Source organism: Giraffa tippelskirchi, chromosome 11, assembly GCF_054371585.1.
Source record: "Giraffa tippelskirchi isolate mGirTip1 chromosome 11, T2T-mGirTip1v1.2.pri, whole genome shotgun sequence".
Classification (NCBI taxonomy): Eukaryota; Metazoa; Chordata; class Mammalia; order Artiodactyla; family Giraffidae; genus Giraffa; species Giraffa tippelskirchi.
In genome coordinates this window covers 110,266,572-110,284,445 of record NC_137285.1, presented here as the reverse complement: position 1 = coordinate 110,284,445, position 17,874 = coordinate 110,266,572, and the positions used below count along the sequence as shown (strand labels likewise).

General features: G+C 49.5%; 1 protein-coding gene and 1 long non-coding RNA gene across 9 annotated transcripts in view; both read right to left on the bottom strand.

Annotated features, from left to right (window-relative positions):
* Positions 1-17,874, bottom strand: part of PLEKHA7 (pleckstrin homology domain containing A7) — a 220,232-nt gene that overhangs the window by 33,698 nt on the left and 168,660 nt on the right. For all 8 annotated transcript variants that reach the window (XM_081541487.1, XM_081541488.1, XM_081541486.1 and 5 more), the window contains 4 exons: positions 15,612-16,079; positions 5,758-6,280; positions 4,918-5,004; positions 2,144-2,197 (listed from right to left, as the gene is read on the bottom strand). In XM_081541487.1, coding sequence (XP_081397613.1) covers positions 2,144-2,197; positions 4,918-5,004; positions 5,758-6,280; positions 15,612-16,079 — 1,132 coding nt within the window. The remainder of the gene's footprint in view (positions 1-2,143; positions 2,198-4,917; positions 5,005-5,757; positions 6,281-15,611; positions 16,080-17,874) is intronic.
* Positions 8,920-14,295, bottom strand: LOC145526252 (uncharacterized). Its single transcript, XR_014068801.1, has 2 exons — positions 11,697-14,295; positions 8,920-9,934 (listed from the first exon to the last, which is right to left on the bottom strand). It is a non-coding gene; the product is annotated as an uncharacterized LOC145526252 (long non-coding RNA).

The following is a 17,874-nucleotide window of genomic DNA, read 5'->3' as shown; positions in this document are numbered from 1 at the left end:
ACACTTGTGCAGCCGTGAGCCACGCCCCTCCCATAGGCCCAGATAACATCATGGATGCTCTACAAATATTTCTGTGTGGACTGCATGGCCCCAGAGCCGGTAAAAGAAGAACCCATTCAGGGGGCATGGTGAGGTCAGGGAACGAGGATGTGGGGGATACCCAGGGCAGGTGGAGATCGGGGGCTGCTGATCCTCGCTCCAGGTCAGACGGGGGAGGTGGGCATGGTGGAAGGACCTGCCCAGGATCAGAGTACTGGAGGCTGGGCTGGGTTCCCCATCTGGCCCACACCACCATGTTTGAGCACTTGGCATCCTGAGGCCTGACTGCCACCACCGACAACACTCACTCATGTTCTGCGTGACCTAACGACCACATAAGCTAGAAGACATCCTGGTTTTGAGAGAACCCTCTTTGTTTAGCTCATCTGTGAAAGCCAAGTCTGACTTTTGTTCACTGCACCTTCCTTCCTAAAGCCTAGGACAGACTCAGGAACCTGGACAATCTGTCCCCACATCCCCCTAGCTCCAGCCACACCGGCCTCACCCTGGCTCCCACCGTTCCCTTCCCTTTAATTTCAACCAACCCAAGCCCTCTGGTTCTTCAAGGCTCCGGACACGTGCCGCCTCCTGCAGAAGCCTTGCTGACACAGCAGCCCACAGGGATCCTCTCTCAGATCTGAGCACTGAGCCAGACACATCTTTACACACTCCTTGCCACAAATCTGTGTTATTTCAGGATATTTTCTTTCCCCAACCCAGAGCATTTGGAACCCAGAGCATTTCTCAACGGAAGAAAGCCTGTTTTTCTCTTGCCTCTCCCCTAGTTTCTCCGAGCTGGGTATAGCAAAAATGCTCAAGTTAACAGATAGGTAAGTTAAATGAGCGATTCCTAATCAAAGGGCTCGATCTTGCCTCAGAGTGGGGAGGCCTCTCATCTGCTGCCTGAGGACCCAGCGTTCATACTCCTGCTTCTGCCAGGCTGGATGATGAGCCTGGGTTAAAAATAGGTCAAGCCAGGTACCCTGGGGGCTGAGGGAGGCATGCCCCTGTGGCCGTCACCTGGGTGTCCTCCCTTGGGGCCCCTTGCCCACCCTCTCACACCCACAGCAAATTAAAGGTCACATTCCTTCAGTCTATGTCCTGGCTCAGGCATAAGAAGTGCTTTTCACAGTGGGAGCTGTCAGAGAGCTGTGGGAACAAAACAATAGCAGCTCTCTTCCCGGCGGCGGAATGCCCCTCGCTTCTCCAGCAACTTGCCCAGCTCTCTCTGTGCTCCGGAGGTTGATTTAGAGCCTGAACTTCATCACCTACAGGGAGGGGTCTGGTGTTCATCTCCTAAACACCGGTGGAAGACCATAGTACCCCTCAGGGCCACAGGATTCCATGTGGTACCTGCCCCCCCAGCAACAAAACTGAAGCCACTAAACCCCTGGTGCCTAGAAACACACATCAGGGACACCCTGTGAACCAAACCCACCCCCACCCTACTGGAGGCTCTGAAGAAGCAACTGGGTATTATGTGGAGAAACCTTGTCGTTCTAACCAAGGACAGGAGGAGATCAAGATCGTGTGCCGTCACTTTGTAAACCAGAAACCTGACAGCAAAATTCACAAGAAACTAAGAGCCCAGAGTCTGAGGCTACAAGAAATAAAACTCCTCTGAAAGGGACAAACTTCCGGTTATAAAATAAATAAATCATGAGAAAGTAATATACAGCATGGTGACTATAGTTATCAATACTACGTTGCATATTTGAAAGTTGCTCAGAGAGTAGATCTTAAAAGTTCTCATCACAGGAAAAAAGAATTCATAACCAAGATTGGTGATGGATGTTAATCAAAGTTACAATCACTTCTTAATACATACAAATGTCATTTTGTTGTACTCCTGGAACCAATACGATGTAATATGTTAATTATATTCCATTTAAAAAATGAAATTTTCAAAGCCACAGCAACCAAAGGAAAAAAATCAAAAACACCAAAACAAAACTTCCCCCTCTGATTCAGATAGGAGACATCTTCATTTGAAACCTAGATTCATAAGACCTGCAAGGCCTCTGGCTTTGGGGCTGGTCTCTGATGAGGCTGACACTCTCAAAAAGGTAAGTGCCAAGGAGAGCAGACCCCTGAGGCCACTTACCTTTAGGTCCAGGTACTCCAGGTCTTTCTTCAGCTGGAGGTAGGTATCGTCAGCCTTCAAATGAAGCAGAGAGAGAAAAAAAGCCAGTTATGAAAACCCAAAGGTGTACCTTAAAGTGTGAATCATTTACACGGTGCAGCTTCAGGGACAAGGGACCACAGGAGAACAACACATCCGAGCCACAGAGGAAGCACAAGTGTCTCGGCGCAGCTCAGAGCCCCTCAGCGTGGCGGATCTCACGGGGCCACCATGGGGGGAAAGCCAACGTGCCCCCACCGTGGGCTGGGGACAGTCTGAGGGGGAGGAGGGGGCCAGCACACATCCCATCAGAGGGCTCAGACAGCAGCACGGCTGAGGCAGAGGTGAGCTCCGGACACAGAGCTAGAGGGGTCTACCTGGAAGAGGGTGTGCTATGCTCCAAGCCTGACCGTCAGACCTCTGCACTGCGCAGAGGGAAAGGACCCCTGATCGGTGCAGACTGGTGCCTGGAAGAGGCATGGAGATGACGCAGGTGACCCAGGGAGGTCCCCTTAAGACCTTGGATTCCAGGAGGATAAGTACCTGAGGCTACATAAAGTCCCCTGGAAGTTCTGGCTCCATTTGCTCAGCATGGAGTCAAGGTGGCTGTGCTGGGAGCTAGATCAGGAAGGTCCAGGCAAACCAACCTGCCTGCGTCATCTCTGACAGTCTGTTCAGTTCTTCAATATAATGACCAGAAGCAGTGAGAATAAGAAAAAGACTCTCTGATACCCTAGACCTGGTGCTTTCCATGTAATGGATCACAGAAGCTAACTGTGAGGCAAAAGGACTATGAAAGCTTCAGAAAAATAGTTCCGGCACTTTCTCAGCCAGCCAGGGCTGCGAGGGTGGTTTGGGTTTGGAGCTCTGATGTAATACCAACAAAAACAGGGACTTCCCCAGTGGTCAAGATGCTGTGCTTCCACTGCAGGGGGCATGGGTTTGATCCCTACCTAGTCAGGGAACTAAGATCCCAAAAGTTGTGTGATTCATTTTTTCAATCCCCAAAATTAAAAGATAGACTACAGGTTTGCTGAGATATTTTTGAAGAATAAATAAATAATGCTAAATGTTTAGGCCCTGCTTTAAAGCATAAGAAGGCCTTAAGGACCACAGCTAGGGACACCAGTGGCTTCCAAGATCTTATTTCTGCCGCTAAATTGTCTCCTCACCCATTTCTACTTCCTCAGTCAGCCCAATCCCACAGTAGTAAGAGGGATAGAGCCAAGCAATGTTATTAAAAAATCACCCAAATTCACAACTTAGGATTTTTTCATGTGTTGCCTTAGATTCACTTTTCCAAAGACATTTCCAGGGTCCTTCAGGTCCCACTAAAATAGGACAGGTAAGGAAGGTGACAATCCCTTACCCTCCTCATCTGTCCTCTACCTACTTCTGTGCAGCCAGGAGGCCAGCCTTGTGTGGACCAGCATTTTCTTTAGGATGATGCTCAGGATGTCCAGGAGAATGACTTCCTGGCCACTCAAGGAGCTTGTCTGCAACCCCCCATATCTTGGAAACACTGTGCCAGACAGGACCTGCAATTCAGCTCTGGCTTTGCATGCCCCTGACTGCAGCATCCTGGGCAAATCACTTCCCCACCTGTCTCACCTAACCTGTTCCAGGTTACTGTGAAGTTTACCAGGCTAAGGGGTGTGAGGATGCTCTGTCAATCAGCAGGGCACTGTCCAGATGAGAGGCATGATGCCTTCTTCTGGGCTGACACACACCTTTCAGCATCACAAGGAGTGCCCAAGGTGGCAACAAGGAAGACAACCAGCACAGCCCTTGGACGTGACCACACACCAGCCTGGCAATCACTACTCGCAGACAGAGAAGCCACAGTCCAGGTCCCTCACACCCCATGCAGCCTCCCCCCTGCTCCCAAGCACCAGGGGTGCAGGCCCCATGACGGCAGCACAGTGTCTGGCAGTAGCATCCAGAAGCGAACAGGCAGGAACAAGGGAGAGAGCCAGACAGCAGGACAGACGAGAGCATGGACACGAGGGAGCACAGGCCAGCATGGCACTCCCTGGTCCCCAGGGTGGCCCCCAGCCCTGAGAGGGCCCACCAGCGCTGACCTGGCAGGAGGGAAAGGTCAGCTGGTGCTGCAGTAACTGGCCGATGGCGAAATTTCGCACACTGGCCAACCTGGCCTGGTGCTGCCGTAACTGGGCGAGAAGCAGTGAGAGCTCCTCCAGCTGCGGGTGTGCAAGACACATCGTGAGGAAATGAGCCACTGCGGGAGCTCGACGCTATCATTATTCTTCACCCCGCTGCTGGGACAGCACTGATGCGACACCGGTAAGTAATTATGGCACTAATTCTGTCATTAGGACAAATAAAGGCACCGGCAGAAAGGGTGATGCAGGAAGTAGTGTGTATCAGGAAACAGCCACCAGCAGCGCAGCCTCACCCAGACTTGAACTTTGAAGACAGGGAACTCATCAAAGCAAATGCGGGGAAGAAAGGAGAGATGCCAACAGGGGGGAAACGGCAGGTGGCTGGAGAACGCTGCCCCATAAAGAAGACACACCACATCCTCCTCCATTCCACATTCTCTTCCACTTTCCCCAAGTTCTCCTGCCGACCTCGGGAGGACCCAGTCCTGGCGAGTCAGGCCTGGGCAGCTCATTTGACTTCTCTGAGCGTCAGTTCCTCATCTCTAAAATACAGATTGCCCCTGACTGGCTCCTGGGAGAACCCTGACGAGATAAGCCCTTCGCAGTTCAGTCACCCGGACTGGGACTGCTTACCGATTTTCCATGTAAACTGGGAGCGCTGACAGTGTGGGTCATGTAACCCATGGAGGGCATGGAGCGTCGGTCCACATGAGAGGAGTTCTGCAGGAGAGGAGACGAGACATCACACGGGGAGCCAGGCAAGGCGGCGGGGCCTCTGCCACTCACCTCTGGGGCAGCCGAGCCCGGGGCAGGGCCCCTCTCTCAGCCGGACTCTTTATCTGTCTAACACAGACCCACACCTTCCGCACGGGGTTACGACAATGCCTAACTGTGACAGACCCTCAAAAGCTCAACCTTAAGTCGGGTTCTTATAAATAACTGAACTGGTTGAACACAGACATCTTTCCCTGCCTTCCAAGCTGCAAGAAAGTAGAGTTTGAGTTGTGTGACCCTGTGCAAGCAACTTCACCCCTTAAGGCCCAAGAGTTCTCATATGTGAAATGGGCACACAGGGATCTCCTGCTTTCCAAAAATTTGTTATATGCCACTTTGATTTTACAAAAGACCTACCTTTAGTACCTGTCTTTTGATAACTGAAATCCAAAGGAGATTTTCGCTTTTACAGAAAAAGGTAATTGCTTCTTTGCTTTAGGCCATCTTGGCTTACGAAAGGTTTCATAGGAATGCTCTACCTGCAGGGAGCAGGGTCACCTAAGAAAACAGCACCCACCTCACAGGGCTGTGGCTAGAATTAAAGCCTTCAGTGCTGCACCCAGTGCTACAGTACAGAACTGCAGAAGTGTTACCTAGCATTACCCTGTATTGCTCGAATTCGTGTTTCAATCACGTGAGGCTCCAGCGCCATAAGGCGGGGGCCCGCCCGGCAGCTTGGCAGGGCCTCCAGCGTCTCACCTTGGTGGCGGGGCCCCATGCCTTCCTGGGAGAACCCCCCAGCGAGATGTCTACACTCCTCCTCTGGTCCGGTGGCTTCACAGTGAGCCTCTCTGCCGGCGTGTGGGGCCGCCGGGGTGGGAAGGCCCTCGGGGGTCCCGGGGGAGGGAGGTCCGAGGGAGACGGAGGCACAGAGATGGAGCGGGGCACCTCTAACATGCTCCTGCTCCGGCCCTGCTCGGTGAACTCCGGGGAGCCGGCGCAGATGGGGGCCGTGGGGCTGCCGTGCCGGAACTGCTGGCGCTGCTGCCACTCGTAGAGCTGCCACACGGTGCCGTCCCGGTGCGCCCGGCGCTCCTCGCTCGACATCTTCAGGTGGCTGGCTCGGTCCTGCGCATACTTGTAGTCGCTCGGCAGGTTGCGGGGAGGGGGCGAAGAGCCCCCCGAGGGGTGGCGGCTGCTCCTAGGAAGGGTCTGGTAGTTTTCTGGGAAGGACAGGTGCTGGCTGGGACCCTGGCGAGGGAGGGTCTGCTCCGGGGGCAGGCTGAGGGGAAAGGAGAGGACAGGTCAGGGGACCCGCAAGGGGTCTGCAGGGCTGCAGGAAACGCAGCGGGGCAACGCCACAGAGCCGGGCCCTGAGGCTGCCCTGCCAGAACCCCAAAGAACAGTCCACACAGACGGCCGGCACTTCAGTCACTTCCTCCATGAGCAGAGGGCTCCTGAACCACGTTCTCCATCAACCTTGCAGTGTCAACCCCCTCCACCAGGCCGACTTGGCCACACTACTTCCAGTGCAGCACGATTAACCTGCCTCTCTCCCTCTCTCTCTCTCACCATCGCTCAGCTCTTCCCACGGGTGTCCTGATCTCTAGGAAACGCCTCACAATTTCCCCCAGTCACCAAGATGCTCCCAGCACCAAGTTCTGGAGCTTCTTAAAGGAAGTGGCTGGCATCGGTTCCTTCCTTTCCCCATTATTCTAGTCCAGATACTGATTAACTACTGCCTTCCAGACAACTTGGCTCAGTTGGTAAAGAATCCGCCTGCAATGCAGGAGACCCCGGTTCAATTCCTGGGTTGGGAAGATTCCCTGGAGAAGGGATAGGCTACCCACTCCAGTATTCTTGGGCTTCTCTGGTGGCTCAGCTGGTAAAGAATCCACCTGCAATGTGGGAGACCTGGGTTCGATCCCTGGGTTGGGAAGATCCCCTGGAGAAGGTAAAGGCTACCCACTCCAGTATTCTGGCCTGAAGAATTCCATGGACTGTATAGTCTGCTGCTGCTGCTGCTGCTGCTAAGTTGCTTCAGTCGTGTCCGACTCTGTGCGACCCCATAGACGGCAGCCCACCAGGCCTCCCCGTCCCTGGGATTCTCCAGGCAAGAACACTGGAGTGGGTTGCCATTTCCTTCTCCAATGCATGAAAGTGAAAAGTGAAAGTGAAGTCAGCCAGTCGTCCGACTCTTAGCAACCCCATGGACTGCAGCCTACCAGGCTCCTCCAACCATGGGATATTCCAGGCAAGAGTACTGGAGTGGGGTGCCATTGCCTTCTCCAGACTGTATAGTCTATGAGGTCACAAAGAGTCGGACACGACTGAGTGACTTTCACTTTAACTTTTCAGACAACTTGGAGACCTTTCTATCTAGTCTCCCTGTTGTACACAGTCAACTGCTTGGATCCAATCACTCCTGTGCTCCAAAACCATCAAGGGTTCCCTGCTTATTTGCTGATGAAGCAAAGTCTAAACCCCTTCTCCTGATACTCACGGCTCTCTAGCACCTGACCTCAACCCTCATCGTCCTGCTGTTTTCTCACTGCTCCTCCTAACCAGTCCAAGATCAAATCAGGGCAAGTTGAGCATCAAAGGCCCAACATTTAAAAAGGCACCCCCTCTCAGTTGCACCCCTGCCTCACCCTCCTACATACTTGGGCAACTTGAATCCACTGGCTGTGTGACCCTAGGCAACTTACCTGACTGCTCTCCCCCAGCTTCCTCACCTACAACGTGAGGAACGAACTACTTCCCTCCTAAGGCTGAGCTGAAGAATGAATGAGACAGGCAGAGACTGCAGGCTCCATGAGACGCAGACAGTGGGTAAGCCCTTCCAGCTTCTCTCCTTATTCTCATAGTACTGTTCCTCTTTTCCCTACTTGCATGGGCTCATCTCGCCTCCTGCCAACTTTCAGTCATTCTTCAGGACACACGCCTCTTCCATGGAGGCCTTCTGCAACACCGCAGACCTCGGGGCTCCTGCCCTGCTCTGACCTAGTTACTGTACGGTCTGTAACTTTTCCAAGGTCCTGCATTGATGTAACCTTTTCTTACTTGTAAGCTATCTCTTTCCCAGCCAAGCCATAAATCCTTGGGGGGCAGGAACTGTGTCTCATTCTGTGGTGCTGTCCACGGTCTGAGAAAATTCTGACGCACACCCAGTCCTTCAACAAATACTCCGGCACACAAAAGCTGGATAGGATCATGAAAACCACTACCAACCAGCCATCTTATTTTCTTAAAGGAAAATTCAGCAAGGGGCCAAGTAGAGGGTTTTATTAAGCCTTGAATTTAGTAAGCCAGTCTGAGAGGCAGCATGATGTAAAAAGGACAGGCTTTTAGAATTAGGCCCAGGTGGGAATCCTGACTCTGCCTTTATCAATTTTATCTAACAAACCTTTATATTGTGCTTACCAGGTGCCAGACCTTGTCGTAAGCCAGCACTACTCACAGCATAGTCCAGAAGCCTCAACACCACCTGGGAATTTGTTAGATATGCAGGTTATCAGGCCGCACCCAAAATCAGAAACCCTGGGGCTGAGGCACAGCCACCCGTGTTTTAACAAGCCCTCCAGGGGCTCATGCTGGAGAAGCACTGTTCTGTTTTTAAACTCACTGCATCACTTCCTACCTATAGGACCTCAGGTTAGTATCTTTTATGTTCTCACTCTCCTTACTGTAAAATGGGGCTCATAAGAACCATTTAATAGACTGTTGTGAAGATGAGAAATCGTTGTCATTCAAAAATTGTGACTTTTGGGACTTTCCTGATGGTCCAGTGCCTAAGACTCTGAGTTTCCAATGCAGGGGGTGCAGGTTTTGATTCCTGGTTGGGGAAGTAAGATCCCACATGCCCCATGGTAAAACAAAAAAAATAAAATAGTGACTTTCTTCTCTCTTTTTATTGTTACCTTTGCAATTTGCTGTTGTTTAGTTGCTAAGTTGTGTCCGACTCTTGCAACCCCCTGGACTGCAGCCCACCAGGCTCCTCTGTCCATGAGATTTTCCAGGCAAGAATACCAGAGTGGTCTGCCATTTCCTCCTCTAGGGGATCTTCCAGACCTAGGGACTGAACCCGTGTCTCCTGCCTTGGCAGGTGGATTCTTTACCACTGAGAAGCCAACCTTTGCAATTAAGGAAGGTAATTTTAAGATCTCTTTAGCACAGATTCCTTGAGCTTGTCTCCTTGCCACCAGGTGGCAGATTTGCTATGGATTTCTGAGGGGACTGTGTTTGAGGAAGGGGCAGGGTGGCACCAGTGGCAGAAACCAGGCCAGGGGCTTCCCCCCGGGAGTTCATGACTGTACTAACCACCGTTTCCTCCACCTGAAGCAAAATGCAAACTGCAAAGCACGTCCCAGCCCTGCTCACCCCGTAAACCCCTCAGTCTGGCTCTGCAGCCCATTCCTCATGTCTGCCTATGGCGTCCAGATGGTCAGAGCCCCCTCCACCCACCCACTCACACAGGGCAGTGCCCCAAAGCCCCCAGCTCATCCTCTAGCCTGTGCCCTCTGCTAATACACTGCCTGCCACCCCCTCAGTGCTGGCCATTGGAGGGGTAACTCCAAAGACCCCAGCGTAACAGTGAGTCCTGGTGCCAGAGGCCAAACCACCGCTAACAGATGGTAGAGGGAAGGACACAGTGGATAGGGCTGTAAGATGAGATAAAGATCCCCCGGGAGCAGGGAGGAGCACCCAGAGCAGCTGTCCTAAGAGCAGACCCATTTGCTGGACCCCAACCCCAGCCTTCGGAGAAGGCAATGGCACCCCACTCCAATACTCTTGCCTGGAAAATCCCATGGACGGAAGAGCCTGGTAGGCTACAGTCCATGGGGTCGCTAAGAGTCGGACGACTGAGCGACTTCACTTTCACTTTTCCCTTTCACGCACTGGAGAAGGAAACGGCAACCCACTCCAGTATTCTTGCCTGGAGAATCCCAGGGGCGGCGGAGCCTGGTGGGCTGCGGTCTATGGGGTTGCACAGAGTTGGACACGACTGAAGCGACTTAGCAGCAGCAGCAGCAGCAACCCCAGCCTTATCCAAAAAGAAGACTTTAGACCTCCTGCCCTCTGCCATGGGCCTCCCTGTTCCAAAAGGCATCTACCTACATATTCTGATACAGTCCCTATAAAATAGTCATATCCAAATGTGAAATCAGTTATTATAACCAGTTACTTATGTAGCAGATGGCCCTCACCTGAGCTTCCACACCGACTGCACAGGCCTTTCACGTTTCCTCATGCTAACGTCTGCATCCCTGACTCTACCCCCGCCCCTGCCTTTTATTATACAAGTATGCATTATTTTAAATACTAGGAAAACACAGAAGGCTAGAATTTCAAATCAACCTCATAGAATATGGTAAGATTCTAAGGCTGTATCAGTCTGCCCTTGCAAACCACCATTCTAAAGGAGTTTAATAAAGTGAAATATAATAGACACCTCCATGTACTGAAAGAACTGTAAGAAATAATTCCTTGTGAGGTCTAGAGTCATGAATACAAGATCATATTACAGTTCAAATAACCCTCCTTGCCAAGTCCAACGTGCTCCAGCTAATGAGATTAGCAGAGTCTCCATCATACAGAGCATAGATATCCCTCTTCTGTATTTTCAAATGGAGGAGCTTCCTTTATTAAGCAGCCAGATCTACTTATTACTTGACTGTAAGAGATTATTAAAACATCATTAAGGGGAAAATAAAGATAACTCTGATATGTAATATGCAATCCTTCTCAGATACACGTGAATAATCAAAGACTGAGTGCTCTGTTGACCTCAGAGGCTGACAGCTTTCTTCTCCAAGGGTCGTCTTCAACCCCTAAGCCCACTGAGCACTGCTTCCACCACGAGGCTGAGAGTCCTCTCACTGAGTGCACAATGACCTCCAAGGCCAGTGAGCTGTTTTCATCCACAGACTTCATATCTGCCCCTTAGATAAGAATGGCTCCATGTCCTAGGGACAGTCCAACACCTTCCCCGACCACCTTGACCTCCTTGCAGTTGGCTTCTCATCCTTTAGCTCCTTGCTCTGCCCCCAGCCCCCAACATGTGTAGCAGAATAACCTAGGTCTGTGGGCTGCCAGGCACATTTCACAATCACAACTTGTAACTGCATATCAGGTGCACAGCTTTTGAAAGTCATTTCTGCATCTCTGTCACAAAGGTTTATCACTGGCCATGCCTTCTTTCTGGTTCCCTTCTGCCTTGCCCTCCCAGTACTCTGCCTTCAGACCTAACTTCAAAAATCTAGCTCTATTATGAAGGTCCACCCACCTAAGGCCCATTAAGTAGCTCGGTGAAACCAAAGGCCTCTGCTACTGAGTGCAAGACCAGCAGAGACGGTGATGTTTCAGATTCTCCTTCCAGGTGCCCAACCTCCTCAGAAAGCACCACACCTAGGAAGCAAGCTGCTGACTGGACTCCTTCCAAATGAATCCCCCCTCACCATACCCTGGTTTCCCTCCTCCGTCTCCTACTAGACTTTTTAAGCAGTCTCTGCTTTTGCCCACCCGCTGGGGCTGGAGATCCTCAGGCTTCTGCCGTTGAAAAGTGAAAGTCACTCAGTTGTGTCTGCCTCTTCATGACTCCATAGACTGCAGCCCACCAGGCTCCTCTGTCCATGGGATTCTCCAGGCAAGAATACTGGAGTGGGTTACCATGCCTACCTCCAGGGGACCTTCTTAACCCAGGGATCGAACTCACGTCTGCCAGCATCTCCTGCATTGCAGGAGGACCCACTGAACCACCAAGGAAGACTCAAGTCTGCTGCTGGTCCTCTGCTACTGTTTCCTCCAAGCCAGTTATTCTCAACCCTGAGCGCATGTTAGAATCACTAGGGGTAGGGGGTATTTTGAGAACTCCTGATGTCCAGGCTGAAATTGGGATCATCAGAATCAGATTTCCAGGCAGGGGACACAGGCCTCAGTAAATGTCAAACCTCTCTCATATACTGGTATCACCTGGAGAGACTTTAAAACAGAGTGATGCCCTGACCTTGCCCCAGACCAAAGAAAGCAAAATCTCTTGGGCAGAGCCTCAAATGACCAAACTGTGCAGCCAGATTTAAAAACCAACTGCTTGAGGCATTCAACCCTGGGTGATCTCAACTACTGCCTGGGCATCAGTTACCACCTACATGGCAATGACTTCCAAATCTCTCCCTAACCAGAACTCACATTCCCTAGAACCTATTGCTTATTTCCACATGGCCATTCCACAGGTACCACATTCCTCTTCAAGCTTATTCCTCTCTCCCATGCTCAGTACCACATCTAGCTATTAACCAAGTCAAACATTAAGGTTAACCCCAACTCCACCTGTGGCCCTCCTCACCTTCCAGCCCTGGATAAATCAGTTCACCAAGCCCCGTACCTACTCAGTCTCAGCATCCATGTATCCTATCCATCCCATCCTCACAATCCTCACCATCTTCACTGCTTTCATTGAGGTCTTCCTTGCCTCCTACCCAAAATATGACCAATTCATACTTGACCGTGTTCTTTCCAGACTCTTCTCCACTTAACTATCTTCTATATGGCCACCAGAGCAAGGAGTTAACTGAATATAATTTTCAGAGATAATATGAGGGTGGGGAAACAGGGACACTTTTGGCAGGGGTATAAACTGAGATAACACTGTTGAAGGTCAATTTTGTAAAATCAATCAAAATCGAAATCACATATATCCTCCGACTTAGTCATTCTACTTCAAGTAATCTGTTCTTCAAGTATACCTGCACTTATTTGTAAAGACAATTGGCCATGGACATTGACTGCAGCATGGTTTGTAATAGCAAATGTTAACAATCAACCTAATCTTCCATCCACAGAGAAATGGTATAAAGATCACTGTAGGTGAGTATAATGCAATATTCTGTACCATTTCAAATTAATTATCTAAGTTTATATGTCTGATACGGAAGGAGACCCAAGATATATTAAAATATCTGTATATTCACTGGGATATTAAGTGAAACAAAGCGAGATGAAGAACATGGATTTTTGTTTTGTTTTTAACACAGTGGTTGGTCGTCGGGGAGTAGATCTAGGTTTCTGAAATAAAATAGAAGGGCACTTATTTTTTAGTATTTACCCATTGTTATTATTTTGATTTTTTACCTTATTAGTAAATTACTGACTATTTGAGGGCCCTGAATAAAGAGAGATTTACACATCTAGCTCTGAGTTTGGTGATAAAATTAGTAATGAGTACAGAGAAAACTATGGTCCAGCAGTGAATATTTATATTTTACATTATGTAACTATGTAAAAATTGACTAGTGATCTAAATAAAAATTACAACTATATTATAAAGCTGGAATAAGAGTAAGTGTGTTTTTGGAAAAGAAAAGAAGAGAGGGGAATAAGAGACTTAAATCTTTATTTTCTAGAGTAGAATGTCAATAGCTAACTAAAACTGGAAAATCAAGAAACCAGGCAGTATAAATATCTTATTTGGAAATACAGAAATAAATACTGAAAACTACTAAAAAAACTTGACTGTGTAGTCTCATTTTGGATGACAGTACATCAGAATCCCCTGGGAAATTTCTTCACCATGTACATGGGTCTGCTGTGTTAGAACTGGGAATATGTAAGGAGTACCTAACCTTAAAATTAGATAATTAGGTTAAATTAGATTACCTAGTCTTGAAATTCTCCCCAGCTATCGTGATCCCTCTTCCCTGACAATAGCCTTCAAACCACTGTCCTAAATATTAAAAGCTATCATGCCACACTCCATTTTAAGTTCATCAGTGGCTTTCACTAGCCTTCAAGATTAAATCCAGACTCTTCACTCAGGCTTATCAGGGCCAAACCCATGCCCCTCCTCTCTGCTTCTATTTCTGATTTCTCTTGCTTTTACCTGCCCTAGTCAGCCCCATACTGATTTCAGTTCCTAAGAGTTGTTATATATAAGAGTAAACAGCTAACTTACCATGAGTAGCTTCTGTCTGACACACCATTTCCTCTGTTGGATCTCGCTTCTGTTGTAACACAAAGTGCTGGGCTATCACCTATGCACTCAGGGCTCCCCATCAACATATCCAACCAGATGCCAAACCTCCACACCACCATCCACATCCATCTGCCTCCCAGACATCTCCCCCATTGGAGATCTAATAGGTTCTCAAGTTTAAATGTCTAAAATGGAAACCCTCATTTGCTCCCCAAAACTTGTTCCTAAGACTTCCTCATCTCAGCAACCACTCAGAACAAATTTTGTTCAATTCAAAATTTGAGGGAATCGTCCTTATTCCTCCCTTTCTCTTATTCTGCACATCCAATTCATGGACAGGCTTTTCTGTCTCAACCTTCAAAATGTACCTCAAATCTATTGCTTTCTGTTTCCACCATCACCAGGCTGTCACCATACTGGACTACTGCAACAGCCTGTTCCCTAGGCTCTGATCTTTGTGAATCAGATCACACCGTTTACCTGTTCACAACCTTCCAGCAGCTCCCCCTATTGCTCTTTCAAATAAAATCCAAATTCCTTACCTTGGAGTACAAGGACCTGCACAATACAACCCCTGCTAGCTTTCCAATCTCAGCAGCAAAGTCACTCAGCACTACCTCCTAGGGGGCCTACTAAGCCTGGCACCAAGAACAGCAGCTTTCCCCTTACATGTCCTAGGGCAGTGGCTGTTTTCAATCAGACACAAAATCTGATCAAACAGAACTGACACCTGGTCTGTGTCAGGAGGGAATTGGACAGTATCTCAGCTATAACACCAAGGGCTGTCCTCACCTGACCCACAACAAGGTCTACCAACTGCTCAGGGAGCTTCCACTGTGAGTTCTCCACCATTTAACCTCACAACAGACCACCTGGATCAGATTACAGACCTTCTGAATGGACCAGAACTTTGCTGTCTTGTCTCCAGTCCAAGGCTTGTTTTAGAAGCCTGAGGATGGTGAAGGGGACCTGTTGTCTTCACAGTTTAGACAACACACAGTGGCTTCTAAGGACACTGGGAAAACTGAATGACCCTGAATTCTGCACGTTCAGAAATGTGTCCTAATGAATCTAAAATTATAAAATACAGACAGTGCTTTGCAAAGAGCAAGCGATGTCTTCCCTCTAAATAATTAAAACCACTTCTTGAAGGAATGGGTATAATAAAGCCAAAATGTCAACAGTGCCTGAGCACTTCCCTACGCCTGGAATTAAAAAGGGATCTGTATTTACTCTAATTGCTACAACTATATCCCTGATGCAGAGAAGTAGCGAAGTAAGAGAGGACCAGTTACTATCTATAAGCTGACAGTCTCAAGGTATGCTTCCTGGGGCATAGGGAACCCCCACTCTGTATATAATTTCGAGTGAGCTTGGCAGGCTCACGGACAGGCTCCGAACTCTGTGTTTGCCACTGATCTGTGTGCCCCAGGCAAGTTCCCTTACTCCTCCAAGCCCCAGTTTCTCTGTTTATAAATTGAGGCTCTTACCCTTCCTTGCAAAGTTGTTGCAGAGATTTATGGAGATAATGGGATAAAGAGTTTAAGGTCAGCATGTACCCAGCCTGTGCTAGGGAAGTGATAGCTGCTGTCACAACCTTATTATGCTCACTAGCAGCAGCAAGCCTGAAGCCGTGACTGACCTCCTGCCGTCCCCTTTCTGGGCCTTTGCCCACTGCTCCACGTGGGCCAGGCTGCTCTTCCTCTGGCTGTGCTTCTCAGGGTTGGTCCTGGAAGGAAAGGCCCGCTGGTACCCGGCGGTCCCGTTCTGCTCTCCCGGGCCAGACATGGCGGGCAGCACTCCATTCCTCTCCGCCCGCTGGGGCTGAGCCTGCTGGCCTCTCGGGCCGCTGGGTAAATCCACGAACAAGGCGTCCTCTTCGACTTGTGAGTACGGGGACCTGGCCTTGTTCCTGTCCCGCTTGCCCTCCAGTGGGTCCCTGGAGCGGTATCGGTCTTCCTCCTGCTCCCGCCTCTCGAATCCAAAGGAATCCTCGTGGTTGCGATGAGGACAATCCCTTGCATGTCCAGGTCCCACGTGGCCACACTCTCGACAGGACTCTGCGTGGTTGGCCTGGGGGACCGCCTGCCGCTCCACCTTCTCCGTGTCCCTGCAATGACAACAGCACGTTCAGCCCAGCCCAGCCTGGAACCCCTAGCCAAGACTTGCCAAAGAACACACTTTACACTCTAATTACCTCCAGGCTTTTGCATGGGCTATTCCCTCTGCTTGGAGCCCCTTTCATGCCTACTCCCTTACGCTGCTGGCCTAACTTCTACTCCTCTGGGATCTGGCTTAAATGTCACCTCTTCAAGGAAGCCACACTATACACGATCCCAGTCTAGATCAGGATCTTAGCTGACTCCACTGTCACACTTATCATACTGGACCATAACTGCATGTTTACTCATCTGGTGCCCAAGTAGACTACGAGTTCCTTCAGGCCTGAGGCCCAGATAGCCATTCATCATATGCCCGGAACTTCCACATAATGATGGTACAGAAGAGAAGCTCTATAAACACCGCTGAACAAATAAATGGTATATGTATGACATTCTCATGCCTTTTCTTTTTGCTGTTTGTCCACCTGTCTGTCTGGGGCAGGTTAGCTTGGATAGAAAGTTCCTGAGCCCAGGGTCTCTCCTGCTGGCATCCAGCACAGCCCAAAATACAATGAGCAGCATAATTAACAGTCTTTCAAGATGGTGAGTGAAGAGTCAGCATGGCAATCTCTCTGTATGACCACTTACCTATCTTGTCAAGGAACTGCTCAAACAGGAATGTAAGAACACTGACCTAACAACAATTTTCTGAAGTATTATTAGTCAGATTTCAGAGATAAGGAAACTGAGATACAGAGAAAATAAATTATTTGCCTAAGACCATCCTGCTGGGAAAAAGAGGCACCAGGGCTTAATTCCAGATAGATTGCAGAGTCCAAGTACTGGAGCCATGACTCTCTACAGCCTCTCCATCTGTTTGTCTATGATCCGCACACATGCAGACCTGCAAACTATACAGGAGAAGGGGGTAGCAGTGACAGGTGAGGATGTGAGCTAAGGCTAAAGAGCTTCCGGGGCACAGAGAAGAGAGCCTCTTTCATGGCCCATCTCCCACTGGAAGCGGCCTCTCTCCCCACTCCTTGAGTCAAAGTTGTATCTGCATTCTCATTACTGGGTACCAGGGACAAAGCAGCAGCTCCATAAGCTTAGCAGAATTTAGATTGAGGAGGCAGGGGAACACACTCTAGCCTAGCTCAAAAGGACCAGAAAAATTACCAGGGACCCTTGGACAGGCAGCCAGTAGACTTATACTCCTTGGTAAAAAGGTCCTGGCTTTGACGTCCATCACTTCTTGAAATGGCCAAGGCTGAGAGTTCAACAGAAGAACGAACATCAGAGGTGCTGCTGCATTTATATCTCAACGGTCAGACCTCAGGTGTCCTTGCAACAACCTCAGAACTTCAGCTACCAATAATCAGCACAGACTCAAGGCAGAATCCATCCAGTCAGGGAGCTGGTTAAAAGGTCAATATAAAGTGAAAATACAACCCCTAACACAGGTCTACTTCCTCATGTGTGCTGGCCTGTCAGCCTTAACACAGGTATGGAAACTGAGAAAAGCAATCTCATATCTCATGTCCGTGCGCTACTCCTTGCTTGCTTGCTTGCTGCCTTAACACAGGTATGGAAACTGAGAAAAGCAATCTCATATCTCATGTCCGTGCGCTACTCCTTGCTTGCTGTGTGTGCTCAGTCATGTTTGATGTTCTGCGACTCCATGGACTGTATGTAGCCCACCAGGCTCCTCTGTCCATGGAATTTTCCAGGCAAGAATACTGGAGTGGGTTGCTATTTCCACTCCAGATGATCTTCCCAACCCAAAGATTGAACCCACATCTCCTG